The sequence below is a fragment of the Otolemur garnettii genome, unplaced genomic scaffold, assembly GCF_000181295.1.
Source record: "Otolemur garnettii isolate 467f Iridium unplaced genomic scaffold, OtoGar3 scaffold00001, whole genome shotgun sequence".
Lineage (NCBI taxonomy): Eukaryota > Metazoa > Chordata > Mammalia > Primates > Galagidae > Otolemur > Otolemur garnettii.
In genome coordinates, this window is record NW_003852396.1 from 61,951,218 (window position 1) to 61,966,497 (window position 15,280).

Genomic DNA, 15,280 nt, shown 5'->3' on the forward strand with positions numbered 1-15,280 from the left:
CTCCCCTCTCCTCTCCTCTTTTCTTCTCTCTCTCTCTCTCTTTCTTTCTTTTCTTTCTCTCTTAGGCATTTTATTTTGTTTTTTGTTTTTTTTTTTAGTATTTCTATTTTTAAATTTCAGATTCATATGAGGGTACAAAGGATTAGGTTACAATGTTTACCTTTGTTAGGTAAAGTCCCCCTTGTAGTTGTGTCCCTCACCCAGAAGTCTGCCATATACCCTTACATTGTCCCCATTAGGTGAGACACACCAATCCCACTCCCTCCTCCTTCCTCTCCCCTCCCCTTCTGTCTTCCCCCGACTTGAATTGCATTGAGTTTTTCTCTTGTGTGGGCAATACACCTTTATTTTCAAGTAAGAAAATTTTTGAATTTTTTTTTTAAAAACTGTAAAAAGCTAAAGAAACATTATTATTTCTCTTCCTACCCCCCACCATGACAGAAACATGTTCATCTTTTGTCTCCTTTTTTCTTATATGTTGTGTATAGTGTTGAGTAGATGATTAAAAAGAGTAAATGATTCGGCGGTGTCCGTGGCTCAAAGGGGTAAGGTGCTGGCCCCATATGAGATGGTGGGTTCAAACTCAGCCTCCGCCAAAAAAAAAAAAAAAAAAAAGAAGAGTAAATGAATAGTTATGTCATAGCTTTCTTTAATCATTTCTTATACATTACCACTTAGGATTTATCTAAGGGCTTCTTGACTTGTACGTATTTACAGACCATTTTGGAGGTTAATGTCTTTGTTGGAGACCATTTTGGAGGTTAATGTCTTTGTTGGAGACCATTTTGGAGGTTAATGTCTTTGTTGTGCTTGCTGGAAAAAGATGTTGATGTTTCCCAGTGCTGGAAGGCAAACAAAACCTGTTTTGTTCAACTTGTATTTTTGTTCATTGTTATGAGAACTCAACACTTTATGGCAGGACACACCAAATACTGTGATAACAGCTGTCCTTGTGATAGCAGTGAGGGCCTGCCTGCCGCCTCCACCCCTCCATCCATCCATTCATTTACCCATCTCTTTCTTCTTTCCTCTTTGCCAAAAGCAGCTCCGGGAGAATCTACTCTAACAGACTGCCATTTTACATTTAAGTATTTATACACCCCCACCACCACCACCACCACCACACACACACACACAGATCCAGCATAAAAGCTGCAATACACAAATAGATCCAACCTTCCCATAACAGCAAAACCAGTTTAAAGCTATCTGAGTTTTTAGATCTCAACACAAGTTCTAGTCCCTGAGTGGAGCATTTTGGCATGAACGGAATGGTTGATTAAGCCACTGTGCCATCTGCTTTTAAGACCTAAGGCATGGCAGGCAGAATGCAATTTCCAGGGCCGTTTTGGAGGGCCTCACTCTGGGCCGGGCAATAACACCTATGGGTGATCAGACAGGCCTGCAGGACATCCTTACTCCTGAAGGAGAGGGTGAAAGAATAGAAAATAAATGAAAAAGAAGCCGCAGGTGCCCTTGATAACATGCACCAAAACAGCAATCTCAGGAAACTCTTGAGGGGCTTAGACTAAAGGGGGCCACTCTGTGAAGCCACGTGTTGAGAAGTGGTCTACACAGAGCAAGTCCTTAGAAAGACCAGCTCGATGAACAAATCACCAATGAAGGACTAGAGATTTATTTGTTTGTAAATATTCTAATCAAGTAAATTACTCCTCAATTAGGTTATTTTAACTCTCAGATGCCATTTTAACTCTCTTCTCACAAATGAACATTTGGGCAGGAGTGTCTGCCGTACTTTCCCATCATTCCTGTAGATTTCTGAAATTATAAATGCTTTTCTCGTGATAGTTCATGTCAATATATTTCTTTATTTTTAAGATTTTATACAGTGTTCCCACTTTACCTTTATAACAGCAGATTAAAAAAAAAAAAAAACCCTCTCTCATGAACGCTGCATGTTTATTTTATTCACAATTGTACCCCCTGGCATCCTTCGTGCCTGATACAGAACACGTGTATTTGTTAATGAATGAATTTTCTGGGGTGGAGGTGGTAAGTTATGTTTCCAGAAATGTATGAAATGAAATAAAAATGGAAAATGTGTCATAAGGGGCAGAGAAGTTCATAGTAGACTTATTTGGTGTAAGTTATTTGGGACAAGTTATAATAAAACTCCATCCTAAGTGACGAATAGACATTGCAATGAATTTTGCTCAGAGTTTTAAAGAGGTCTCATGCTTTTTTTTTTTTTCCCCCCAACCCCACAGCTCCGGAGGGAGAAGATTGTACATCAGTCACAGACCTGCCCAATGCCTTTGATGGACCAATTACCATAAGTACGTATCTGGTCTAAACGTTAATTGAGTTTTCTCATTCTTGGGAAAAGGATTAGGTGTGTTCTCTATGGTTTCTCTTTGAATAGAATATTAGTCATTTCCCTAAGGCTAGGGATGGTTGGCCACCATTCAGTATCCCTTCCCCTTTTTCTTCTGGGCCTTAAAACTGCTCCCTGATTCCTCTAATGCCTTGTTCCTCCAACTTCAGTCATTTAGAAACCACTTTCACATTTTTTGTGTGTATCTATGCACACAGCTTGATAGTTTCCATTTAGTTGACTTGTTCTTTCCTACTTACATACATTCATTTGTAAAAAGGAACTGGTTGTAGAATAGACCATCATCCCTTGTCATAAAAAGAAAGCAACCTCTATGATAAATTTAAATGTAAGAAAAATTAAACACGCTGAATCTGCTCTCTCTTATGGAGGGAGATTTAGAATATGTCAAGGGTAGGGATGTTCTGACCCTACATAGGAATTATCTCATATAACTGAAGTATTGAAAGATATTTATGAAGAGTGTAAACGTCCTGATAAAGGTTTCACCATTACTTATACTGTATCTATTTCAAATCATCCAATCTGTACAGGGATGTATCTAATACTTTAGAAGTCTGAAAATATCAATCAGAACTTTTATTTTTATTTATTTATTTATTGAGAGTGCCATGGTGTCATAGCTCATACCAACCTAGAACTCTTGGGCTTAAGTGATTCTCTTGCCTAGGCCTCCCAAGTAGCTGGGACTACAGGTGCCCACCACAACGCCTGGCTGTTTTTTGGTTGCAGTTGTCATTGTTGTTTAGCAGGCTCAGGCTGGGTTTGAACCCACCTGCCTCAATGTATGTGGCCAGCTCCCTAACCCCTGAGTGAAGGGCGTCAAGCCTCACCAGAACTTTTAAATAGGTCAGTCTGCTAACCCTGATCTTGGTGCCTCTGAGCCTCAATTTGGAGGCAAGCAGCACAGTGCTGGGGAGGCCTGATTTCTGTGTCCTCAGAGCTGGATGTCGGCAGTGCTCATAGCATGGTGGTGGCAGTGGCAGGGGAATGAGAATCTTCCTAGATCATACAAATCCAGCCACCCACTGTTATGTAAAGAATTGTTCCAGGCCTGTCTGTACTTTCCAATAGAAAGGGGAAGGAAGCCTCGAAGCCCAATGGCTACAATTCAAGATGTGCTGTCAGGCCTGGTGTGAAATCCTAGTTCCTTACCATGTGTGTGAGCTTAGAGGAATGGTTTACTTTGTCAGTGTTCTCATATGTGTAATGGAACAACATATGAGAATTGTCATGGAATGTTTTTATTTTTTCTTTTTCTGAGACGGAGTCTTATTCTGTCACTTTAGGGTTGAGCACTGTGGCATCAGCCTTCACAGTAACCTCCAACTCTAGGGCTTGAGCAACCCTCTTGCCTCAGCCTCCCAAGTAGCTGGGGCTACAAGCACCCACCATAATGTCAGGCTAGTTTGTTCTATCTTTAGTAGAGACTAGGTTTCAGGGTCTCTCTCTTGCTCAGGCTGGTCTCAAACTCCTAAGCTCAGGCTATCCACCTGCCTCAGCCTCCCAGAGTGCCACAATTGCAGGCATGAGATTTGAACAAGACTATGTCTAATGTATGGCCCATAATAGATGTTCAATAAGGGCGCTCTGTTTCTTTAATTCCCACAGATCTCTTAATTCTAGACCCGTGTGAGTTTGGTCAATCGTATTTCCTTACCAGATCTTCATCTACAGAGATTATCAGAGTGATTGACACTCTGGAATTGTTTTTCATTTATGTGTTATCAATAGTTCCACTAGAGCAGTGGTTCTCAACCTTCCTAATGCCGCAGCCCTTTAATACAGTTCCTGTTAAGAACCGCTGCACTAAAGTAAGCTGGATAGTAGGTAAAAAGAATCTTGAGTCCCACCAATGCAGTACAGGGCATCCCAGTTAAAGGCACACTTGTATAATGAGAGGCCCAGATTGGAACGCACCAAATATTCCTTTTTTAAATTTGTATTGTTGTTTTGATTTGATATTTATAGACAGAGTGTCAGTCTTTCACCCTGGGCTTGAGGGCTGTGGCATCATCATAGCTCACAGCAACTTCAAACTCCTGGGCTCAAGTGATCCTCTTGCCTCAGCTTCCCAAGAAGCCAGGGCTACAGGCACCCACCACAATGCCCAGCTACTTTTTCTACTTTTAATAGAGACAGGGTCTTGCTCTTGCTCGGGCCAGGACTGCAAATATTTCAAAAAAGGGACAATGAACAAATTCATTCTTGCTTTTTCTCTTTCCATGTGTTCTAGTCATTTGCTTGCTTAACCCAAAGAGTTTGTTCTTTTATGTATCTGTGCTCATTAATTTCAAGGTTGAATTTAACAGAGGACAGCAGAAGGTCTGGCGGTAGTTAGACTTAACTGATTCCCTAGTCAGAAGGGGAACTGATTTCCTACCCCTTACAAAAGAAAATCTAAGTCTTCAATGGTCTGCAAATGTATCTTCTCTCTGGGGCTCCTTGTCTTCTACTTCAGATCTGTTTGGGGAATACATGGAATTAATAGCACCGAATCTTACATGCATTCAGAAGGGACAGCAGGGAACCAGGTGGGAGGATGATGATCATTGAACATCCGTCATGCTGAGCAGTGTACTTACACAACCCCATCCAGAAGGTAGTGCTACATTATCCCCATTTTATGAGCCAGGAAATTGAAGCTCAGAGAGTTACCTCGCTAGGGCTATAGGAATCTGGGATTCAAACACCAGGACTTCCCAGAACTTCCCCTTTCCCTCCCTGTTCCCTTCCAGGGTGCATGGGGGCAGGGGACAGGAGACTTTCTTAGTGCATCAGCCACTCTCTTCTAACACGCAATGTGGTTTTTCTTATTACAAAAGAAAATAGCTCTCAAGTCCCTGTTCCACGTGTACGGTAACGCACCACCTTTCCCATACTGCAAATATCAGCCGTGACGTTCTGAAGGTACCTTCTCTCTCTCCCAGCCATTGTCAACCGAGATGGCACTCGCTACAGCAAGAAAGGAGAATACAGAACGAACCCTGAGGACATCAACCCCAGCAACCCCACGGACGACGATGTGAGCAGCGGATCCCCCAGTGAGAGGAGCACATCGGGAGGCTACAGCATCTTCCACACCCACCTCCCCACAGCTTACCCAGACCCAGACACGCCCTGGTTCTCTGACAACACAGAGAGGGCCCCGGCTACCAGTAAGGAGAATGAATGGTTGTGCTTTCCCATAGTGATTCTTTGTCAAAATATCTCTGACCTTCCTGAGTCTTAGGCATTCACGTGTTGAGTTTTCTTCTGTCTCTACACATGTAGACATGGTTCACATTTGGAAAGGTGGCCGTTGTGGTCGCCAGGGCTCCACATGCATTGCCTGCAACTGCCTACATGTTTTTCCCATCTGTAACTCTGTTTTTCTTACCTTGGGGTAAGAAGTACCATATTGGAAAGTTTGTTTTTTTTTTTTTTTTTCAGAAGACCTCTCCATATTCTCTTGTCCCTGTGCATATGACGACAATTCAAGCTTGTTACAAGAAAGATTTTTTTTTTCCTTGTTTCTATCTTGTTCTTATCCTCCTCCAGATAAGAGTATTTCTGTAAAGTTGGGGTCACAGCGTACGCATACCATTCCATGGGCTCCTTTATTCACTTAACTTTGTGTTTTATACTCGTGTTGGTTGTATACTACTCAGTCGTATTCATCCACCACGAATCACTAAATAATTCCTTTATCTTTGACCCAAGGAAGCATATCTGGTGGAGTTTCATGATCAGAGTAAATAAGCGTAAGAGTTCTGCATTTCAACCTACTGGGGCAAGTTCTTAATGCTTAATGGTGTGGGCGGGTCATTCATTACTGGGGGCTACAAGAGTGGAACTGTGTAAACACGGCATTCGATTTTTTCCGGGCTTCTGTCCCTCGTGCTTCCCTTCCATTGGCCAGTGTTTACGTCCCCCTCTTGTCTCTTTCTTTGCTTCCTTTTTTTTGTTTTCCCTCTGGGGTTTGTTTTGAAACAGGTTTTCAGATTGGCTGCGTGCCTTCTGTGAAGGATTCATCAGACTCGCGAAGGGCGCTTGCAATCTCCAAGCTCTTTTCCTAGTATGGTGTGGGTTTTCTCTTTTCCTGGCTGCAGCTCCCGAAGGGTGGAACTCTTGCCTCCAGATGGCGTGGCAAGAAACACCTGGCTTGAGAATCCTCAAGACAGGACCCTTTCTATTCCTTGTCACCCAGAAGCCGGGGAACATACACAGCACTCTGATTTAATTTAAGGTTACTTGCTCAACGGTGTTTTAAATTTCTGTTAGTCACTGGCTGAGGAGGAAGGGGTGATATAAATAGGCTTGGGGTTCCTATGATTCCCTGAAGAGTCTTTGAAGCATGTTGAAAAGCAAGTATTTTCAAACTGCTCCTGCTTTCCTGGATTATTGGATTATTATTTGGAGATCATATCACCTTACTGTTTGCAGTCCCATGGGCAACCGTTCTTGAGAGAGCTCCTGCGAACCAACCAGGTCGTGTGCTGGTTACCTGGTGCTTCTTCAGTGCCTTGCCGTTTGCAAGTAACTATTAATACGTTGGAGGTGTTTATCATTAGGGCGTGCAATTTTGGCAAATTTTGGCAAACATAGTAATTAGTGGTCTCAGCAGGAAGCAGAACAGGTCTGCCCTAAAGTACCATGATGAGACATAACTTGTCAAGACTAGATGAACATTCAAGCCACAAATAGCCTGTATAAAACAGTATTTCACATGCATTTTCGAACAGGCAGTAGGCATATTTTATTAACCTCTATATCACATCTCCTAAACACTGCCTCTTTCCTGCCTTAGTTAATCCACACATTTATTTTAAGGACTTACAGACCATGTCCTAAAGCTATTTGAATGCTTGGTAAACACTGAGCAAGTGATACTGAGAAAAAGTAAGGATTAGTGAAATATTTATTTATTTTATTCATTCAAGTAACATTTGAGGTCTTCTCTGTGCTGGACGCTGCTATAGTTCCTGGGAACTCAGAGGTGGACCTCTCTTCATGGAGATGACATATTACTCCAAGTTCAGAAATCAAGGAAAAGAAGAGCTATGAGACTTAACCTAAATGTAGTTCAGGATTTGAGTTGAGAAAAGAATTATTTTTTCCTCCTTCCAGAGCACTTAGCTGAGTTTCTTCCAGTTGTTACAGAAGAGGAGACTAATTTGTCTCTCAGATGAGTCCAGGGCTAACCTGAGAGTCATTAAAATACCATAGGATCTTACAAGGGTACATGTGAAATTTTCTAGGTGTAGAATATAAATGTCTTAATACAATAACTAAGACAATGCCGTGAAGGTTATGTTAACCAGTTGGATGAAAACATGTCAAATTGTATATAAACCCAGCACATTGTACCCCATGATTGCATTAATGTACACAGCTGTGATTTAATAATAATAAAAAAAAATGGAGTTAAAAAAAAATACCATAGGATCCATGAAGACCAATGGCAGTGCCAGGAAGATTCATTTATGCAAAGAAGGGCATGAAAGAAACCAACCAGTGGAAACTTGAATGTCATACCAGGAAAAGTTAGCGCTGATGAGTCCTAAGTAGAATTGTGCTTTCAGAGTCTAGTGAGGAGATTCCCAAAACCTTATCGCTGTTGGACTGAGAGCTGGGACAGACAAGAGAGGGAGTGACTGCAAACCCTCCCTCCCGCACTGCAAGGGGGCAGAGGTCAAGGGGGGGCTGGCTGAGTGCACAGAAGAAGCCTGCCTTTGGCTCAGCTGGCTCATTCTTTTCTTGAGGGTCCTTAGTGGGTGGTAATAGGGAAGACTAATAAGAACAACCATCTGGGTAGCTTTGGACTTGCAGCTGTAAATATTCTCAATGTTATTTTTGGAAGGGCCCTCCTGGAGGCGTGTCCTCAGCCTCTTCCTATTGGTGATCCGCAACTCTCTGGAATCCAGAAAGCTAAACTAATTCAGGAAGCAGACTCCTGCCTTGGAACACTCTATTTCCTTATCTTCTGGGTGTCAAAGGAATCATTTTGGGGAGGGTCTGGCATGACTTACTGGGGTGGGGAGACCTGTAAACTCTGTTGGCTAACCAGTAGCTTTTCCCATTTTTTCCGAGTCTCACACAGCTCCATTCAGGAAGACAGAAATCATGCCTATTTCTATCTTGTCACGTGGGTTTACTTCCACTTCTATGGATTTTCTAGGGTGAAGGTGGAGGGAAGTTCGCTTCTGTCGTGAAGTTTCTGGTGTGAGAATGGGGTGTCTGCAATTCCTGAGGGATGCTCAGGTTTATCTGGGAGCATTGCAGGTGTATTTGGCTCCTGTCGCCCTACTCTGTGTCCTGACCTCTGATGTGTTCTTCATAACACAGAACACATTGCGCCAGTTGTTGGCATTTGGGATATGTAGAGTCAAAGTTTTTAACCCAGGGTTCGTGGACTTCCAGTAGGTTCAAAGATAAGGATGTAAGGTACTCAAGAACCCCTTAAATAACATGTAAAATTTTGAGAGTATGCATATATAGGGTCTCTGGTTTGAAGAGAGAGAGACCATAGCTTATATCAGATTTTCAAGGAATGTATGACTTAAAATGTGTTTTTTTTTTTTAATCTCAGTTGGCTTAGAGGTTTGTCTCCACGATGTTTGCCACTCTACTTCAGTAGGAGAACATGCCGAACTCAAATCAAACTAGAGAGTCAAATGGAAGCTCTCAAATTGCAAAATGTCACTGATTATCCTTCTCTAATTTGAAAATAGTCTAGAATTTCTCTCACTTTAGCAGTTTGGGGTTTTCTTTCCTCCAAAAACATAGACTGAATTAGAGTCCAGAGTGGCAGAAGTGATAGATGGCTACTTGAGGAAGCTTTATCTAATTCCAACACTTTGAATACACCCTTTTTGCAAAAGTTCATGCTTAAGTATAAAGTTTGATTTGTTGACAAGTGTAGGTGGAGCTTTGAAATGCCAGTTGTCATCACCAGCTGGGGACAGTGCTAGACAGATTTGAAAGACACAGGCAGGCAAACCCAAAGATACTCCAAGATAAATGGGGGAAAGCAACCTTTGGAAATGTCGCTTCTAAGGCCTCCAGTGTATGGCTTGATCACCCAATCAAGTAAATAAAAAAACCCCTCCCATGACAGGGTATTCAGTTGCTGCTTGATTTTGCTGAGAGCATGAATCCAGGGGGTTTAGTGTGAAGAGTGAGAAGCACTGCGCTGCTATCCATATGGAACTGGCATTTCTGATGTTGTTCTGACATTCTGGGAGACTTTAGAGGCTGGAAAGATGAAACTAGGCCCAGATTTTCTTTTCTCATTTTGATTCAATAATAGATACAGGCATCATATATAGACAGAACTAAAAGTAAAGGGTTTTTTTTTAGAGGGAACCTCACTAAATGATATTTTCACAATTGATCCAGTTACCTCGACTGTGCACTCCAACAGCCACACAGCAACTCAGGAGCAAAATAATTGGAGGTGGTTCTGGTTTGGTAATTCACAGCCTAAGACTCAGGATCTCACAACAACAGCAAATATAGGTAAACTATTTCATCTTTTGCTGTTAAGGCCAAGGCTGTCCCTTATCATGCCAAAGTTCCCCACTGCTGCTCCTTCACCATCTGTAGTAAGAGCAGAGTCGGGTACCATTTCCTCCTTCAAAGAAGCTTGTGGACCTGGGGATGTGACTGGATACTCTTAAATGCCCTGTTTGTTTTCCTTTTAGCAACATCCACATAAAATCAGGATTATTTTTCTTTTTGAGGAGGAAAAAAATCCTATGAATGAATGATTGAATGAGCAAATAAAACGATGAAAAACGATGAATGAATTGACTATGGGAGTCATTCAGAAATGTCCTCTAGAAAGAAGCCTATTGGAAAATGCATGCTTCTACATTCTGCTGAGCTAATATCATGTCAATAATAATTGAAGGAAATGCAGATTTCCCTCTGCTAGTAAAGTATAGGCCCTGAGCACTTCTTTGGGCACTTAAAAACCTCAAGTGTAAAGTTAGGAAAGGACCTCTTGCTCTACAGTAGAGTCTAGGCCTCTAATAAGTGCCTTGGATATTTGGCTATTAGCTCTAAATCTCTGCAAAGTGTTTTGATATGGGAACTTTGAGGGGAAAAGATTCAAAACTATCTATCAGTGGGAGTTTACGGGCATGTCTTCATTAACTTTCACTGAGGGAAGAAATAAACATATTTCAAAATAACCAGGCATTTCTTTCTGCAGAGGGGAGTAATACAAATGGAAAATTGGTTCTTTACGTTTGTTGAGTTTAGAAGACGGTGGATACATTATATCCTTTATTTCTATAATCCTGTAAGGAAAACAGTGCTGATGTTAATGTTATGCTTCTCTTATCACAGTGATTAAGATCACACCGGGGTGGGAAGTGGGAGAGAAGGATTGCAGAATAATGAAAATAATGCTATTTTTCAATTTTCACAATGTTTATCTTCCTAGGACAAACAATGTGAAGGAAAACGTCTTCTTGGCAGTGTTTCATCTTGGGTCAATTCTGGGCTTTCTTGTTAGTTGATAAAAGGAAATCTAACTCACTTTCCTTTTCGCGTTGGGGATTTCGTGATGGTTTCAGCCTCTCTGCTTGAACTTGTTCTGTGCGTTTTGTCTACTATTCTACTGTCTAATATTCTTCGGCATCTTAGGGTTGCAGAAGTGGCAGTCTTTGGAAGTTTTCAAATCAAGACTCTTGCTTTTGGGCTTATCAGTGGGCTCTTCATCTCCTGTTTGATTATCCTATTTTCAAAAATAGGACTCAAAATGTTCTGTACTTACCGCTTTACAGAATCTGGGGTTGATTTGTACATACAGGAGATGATCATGGGAAAGGTTCTTAGAGGACTTAGACTCTAAAGAAAAAAGTGGAAGTTCTTTGTTTTGGGGGTTTTAAAATGTTCTACCTCTATGTCATTCTTCCCTGTGTTTTGGATGGTTGGGATGAGGTGTCTGTGACTGCTGGCAGAAATATCATATCCCAAATTCTTGGAGGATGATATTGGTTGCACAAGATAGATTGTGTGGAAGATTAAGGAGCTAGCACTCTGAAGAGCTGGGTTTTAGAATCTTAAACTCTCAGATTTGGAAAGGATGTTAAATGGTCTGGTTCAGTCAACACTCTTAATCATTTAATCTCTTACACAACTTTCCTGCCAAGTGATCTTTCTGATGATTAGGGGAACCTAATACTATACAAAGAAGTTCATTGCTGGATAGATCATACCTTTGGTTTCTCACATCTAATATTTGAAAGAACATCCATCTCCCTGAAATTGTCACTGGAGGTCCTAGTTTGGCCTCATAAATCCAGAGAGAAAAACTTAATACCTTTTTTATGTTATATAATTTCAAAACTCAAAACAGCTTTCACACTCTCCTTAAGACCCCTCTGTTGCTAATTAGCCTTCTGACTTCAGACAAGTCAGAAGCTCTTTGGAGCACAAACTTTTTGTCTCTAAGTTAAGGGGAATGAACCAGATGATATTTAAGGTCCTCCCATCTCTGACATTTTATGAACTCCAGTTTGGGCTACTAAATAAAAGGAATTTCTTTGCTTTTTCCTACTCTTTACACCATCTATATCAAATATAGATGACTCTCTTGAGTAGTAAAAGAATACAAGAATATTCAGTAGGAACTTGCAATTAATTAATCTCTCAACAATTGATTCAGTCGTGGTTACAACAGCTTTGATGAGCTCTAGTGCTACAACTCCTGAAACAACCACCAAGAGGCAAGAATCCTACCATTGGTTTTCATGGTTGTTTCAACCATCAGAGTCCAAGAATCATCTTCACACAACAACACAAATGGCTGGTAATGAGTTCTGATTATCTCATATCATACCTTTTCTTGACAGTCTTTACTAATTTTCATTGACTTGTGGGATGTTGTTAAAACCTACTTAATTTTGTACTCACAAATGCTCATGAGCTCTGAGATCTGTGTTTGATTTCATAGCACTAATAAGCAGATTTCTTCTTTTACCCTATAGGATTAATGTAGCCCAGGAAAAGGCTACATTGGGTTTTTCTTGATGACGAAAGAAAACTGTGACTCTGAAGGATTACTCACATATTTCTCTAAAATTACCAAAGTCACAAACATGTTTGACTTTTCATGAAAAAATAAAATAGCATAGATATGAAAAAATATAGGAAATATTCATCAATGGAACCATCATTGGGGTAGAAACTAATCCTATAAAAAGGCAAATGGTTATTTCCTAAGATAGCCTGAATCTCATCCAAAATGCAGGAAATCTCTTTTTCAGTAAAGGGATATCTTCTAGACAGTAGTCACTGAGAGGAAGTGGAAGATTTCTGTCTCCTTTTTTATGATTGCATCAAAAAGGAAAAAGTGATAATTTTTCAAATCTCAAGTACAATCTATAGTAGTGAACCCTTTTGATTAGTTAACAAATGCCAGGAATTATTTCTCTGCTAATTGACTGAACTTTTTTTGCTCTGTGCTCAAGTATTGTTGGGAAGTGCAGTATGGCTTCCATTCGCATTTAGAATTATAGTGATCTGTTGCTGGAGAAGATAAACAATTGATTAGTGAATTGTGAATACAACTGTGAGATTTTAGAAATGATGGAAACGGGTTTACATTCCAAGGTTTTTCTGAAGGTATCTTGACAACGAAAATAGGCCCATGTGAATTTTTTCCATTCTGTCTTTGACATCCTATCTTTAATGGCATGTGCTTAGCGAGTTAATAAATGCCTCTGAAAGCATAAGGGAGTTTTCATTGGCTTTAAAAAAATATCATTTTGTGGGGTTGCATCCGTATTTACTCCTTTAGCTTCCCTTGAAAAGAATGTTCAGCTGTAAGGAGCATAGCCAATTGTTGTGAGATCTATATATTAGCTTCAGAGCCAAGGCCTGAGAATTCCGGGCACATAAGTCAACTTTCTCACTTTGTTTTTAAAATCCTGGGAAACTCGTTATGCCTTCTGTGCCTGATTTCCTTCCTTTGCAAGTGGGTTGCTTGGCATTCTGCTCAACCACTAATGCAAGTCACCACAACAGGTACGGATTCAAATACCATCTCAGCAGGCTGGGAGCCAAATGAAGAAAATGAAGATGAAAGAGACAAACCCATCAGTTTTTCTGGATCAGGCATTGATGATGATGAAGATTTTATCTCCAGTACCAGTAAGAACAATCAATTACAGTAGAACCTTTTATTCAAGGCTTACTGATTACTGAGTGATGCCAAATATGAATAGTCTCTCTCTTGGGAAATAGTTATGTGGAAAGTGAGTGAACCTGTGATTATACCTTAGTTATACCCTAATGAGATTGTGGAAGAAGAAATAGAAGTTTTTGAATGGAAGCCAAAATATATTTAGGGGATAAATATATCTCCTTTAGAATTTCTCATGCCTCATGTTCTTCCCGTTTTATCTATGAGGTCTTCTGCTACAGAATCTCTTTAAATTATCAAGCTTTGTCAGAGAAGGGACATATTAAACATGATAATAATATTGTATACCGACTGCGCTAAACGCAGGGAACATAAAGAAGAAAACAAGCAAGAGCCTTTGCTTTCAAGAAGCTGATGGGCTGTTGGAACAATAGGCTTAGAGAAGGCGATTAGCAGGCTAGTAATTAAAAGTTGTAGAAGACGCTACATTGAAGGCCCTAGTAAGGCTTAAATGATGGGCAGTAGGACTCAAGAATTGTCTTATGGTTGAAGTCAAAGGAACAAATCCAGAGTCTTAACAAATGAACTGGACACCAATATAACAGAAAGACATTGATGGGAGAGGCAAATGTCAGCTCACCTGAACGTTAACAAGCTATTACTAAAAGCGAATAGTGGAACCACTATTTTTCTAATACCCACATTTGTGACAATTATAAAATTTTTTGAGAACAAAAGATGGAAATTGAGCTTTACGTGACCATAAAACATTTGAAAAACAGGCAAAACTTTGTCTAATATTCTGCAGATAATTGAGTTTTCTGCACATAGCTGTCATGACCTAAGACTTTGCTGAAAAGAGCTGAGAGTCCTGAACCTCAGTCTATAGCAGTTCATGAGCTATCACAGGTCCCTGAAGTTCTGTCTATCCCATTAAAACTTGAGAGTTTCACCCTCACATGGATAGTGCCCAGGAAGGGAAGACCTCAAAAAAGAAAAAAACAGCTTAAGCCTTGAAGGCAACTGAGTAGATGGCATTGGTACAACAAACCATAGAGACGAACTAGATTTTTATACACAAACATTTACGTGCAGTATTTTTTAGATGTGATTCCTATGCAGAGTTTAGTCTATAGAGAAAAGGGAACTCTTTTTAGCAACTTCAGAAAGAAAACCAAATAACCCCCAAACCCTAGAGCTTTACACTGTCGCCTGAGATGAGGCTATGGCCCTGCAGGTGGCTCATTACTGAAGACGTCTTAATACTTGAGAAATTAAACTTCCTCGGTGGCAACCCAAACAGGTCAACCACGAAGTAAGTCGTATGGTCAAGCCATAGAGAAAAACTTCCTATAGTATTTTTTAATCTCCATGGCTTATTTTCCTGTTTGTTTACTTTTCTACTTAGTATCAGTGTACAGAATTCAACAGGATGCCATCTTTTTTTCTGAGGGGTGTGATAACTGCCACTTTTTCCTGCTTACTGTGAATGTGGTTAATGGTTTTAAATTTGATATTTAGAACTTGTGAAACAGAGCTGATAGTATTACAGTTCTAGAAAGGATTTTGTATTGTTTGGGTGTCAAAATAAAATTTGAAGGAATTAGGATGGATTTGCAAATAACCTTTTTACAAAAGACATTGATAATGCTTTTTACTGTGTTCCTTCTGTTAGATGCATCTCCCTTCCCAGCCCTAACACATTGGGTGACACTATCAGGGCTCTGGTGGATGGACATCTCTTTTTTCTTTGGTGTGCTGCTATGATGGTGGCTGGTTGCCTGTGT

General features: G+C 40.4%; 1 protein-coding gene across 3 annotated transcripts in view; it reads left to right on the forward strand.

Moving 5' to 3' along the window:
* CD44 (CD44 molecule (Indian blood group)) overlaps positions 1 to 15,280 on the forward strand; it is an 85,647-nt gene that overhangs the window by 42,501 nt on the left and 27,866 nt on the right. The window contains exons 4-7 of one of the 3 annotated variants that reach the window (XM_023509242.1): positions 2,229 to 2,297; positions 5,287 to 5,514; positions 12,030 to 12,158; positions 13,376 to 13,501. The exons of 1 other annotated variant lie outside the window; for it this stretch is intronic. In XM_023509242.1, coding sequence (XP_023365010.1) covers positions 2,229 to 2,297; positions 5,287 to 5,514; positions 12,030 to 12,158; positions 13,376 to 13,501 — 552 coding nt within the window. The remainder of the gene's footprint in view (positions 1 to 2,228; positions 2,298 to 5,286; positions 5,515 to 12,029; positions 12,159 to 13,375; positions 13,502 to 15,280) is intronic. One more of the 3 variants, XM_012803646.2, reaches the window with a different exon arrangement.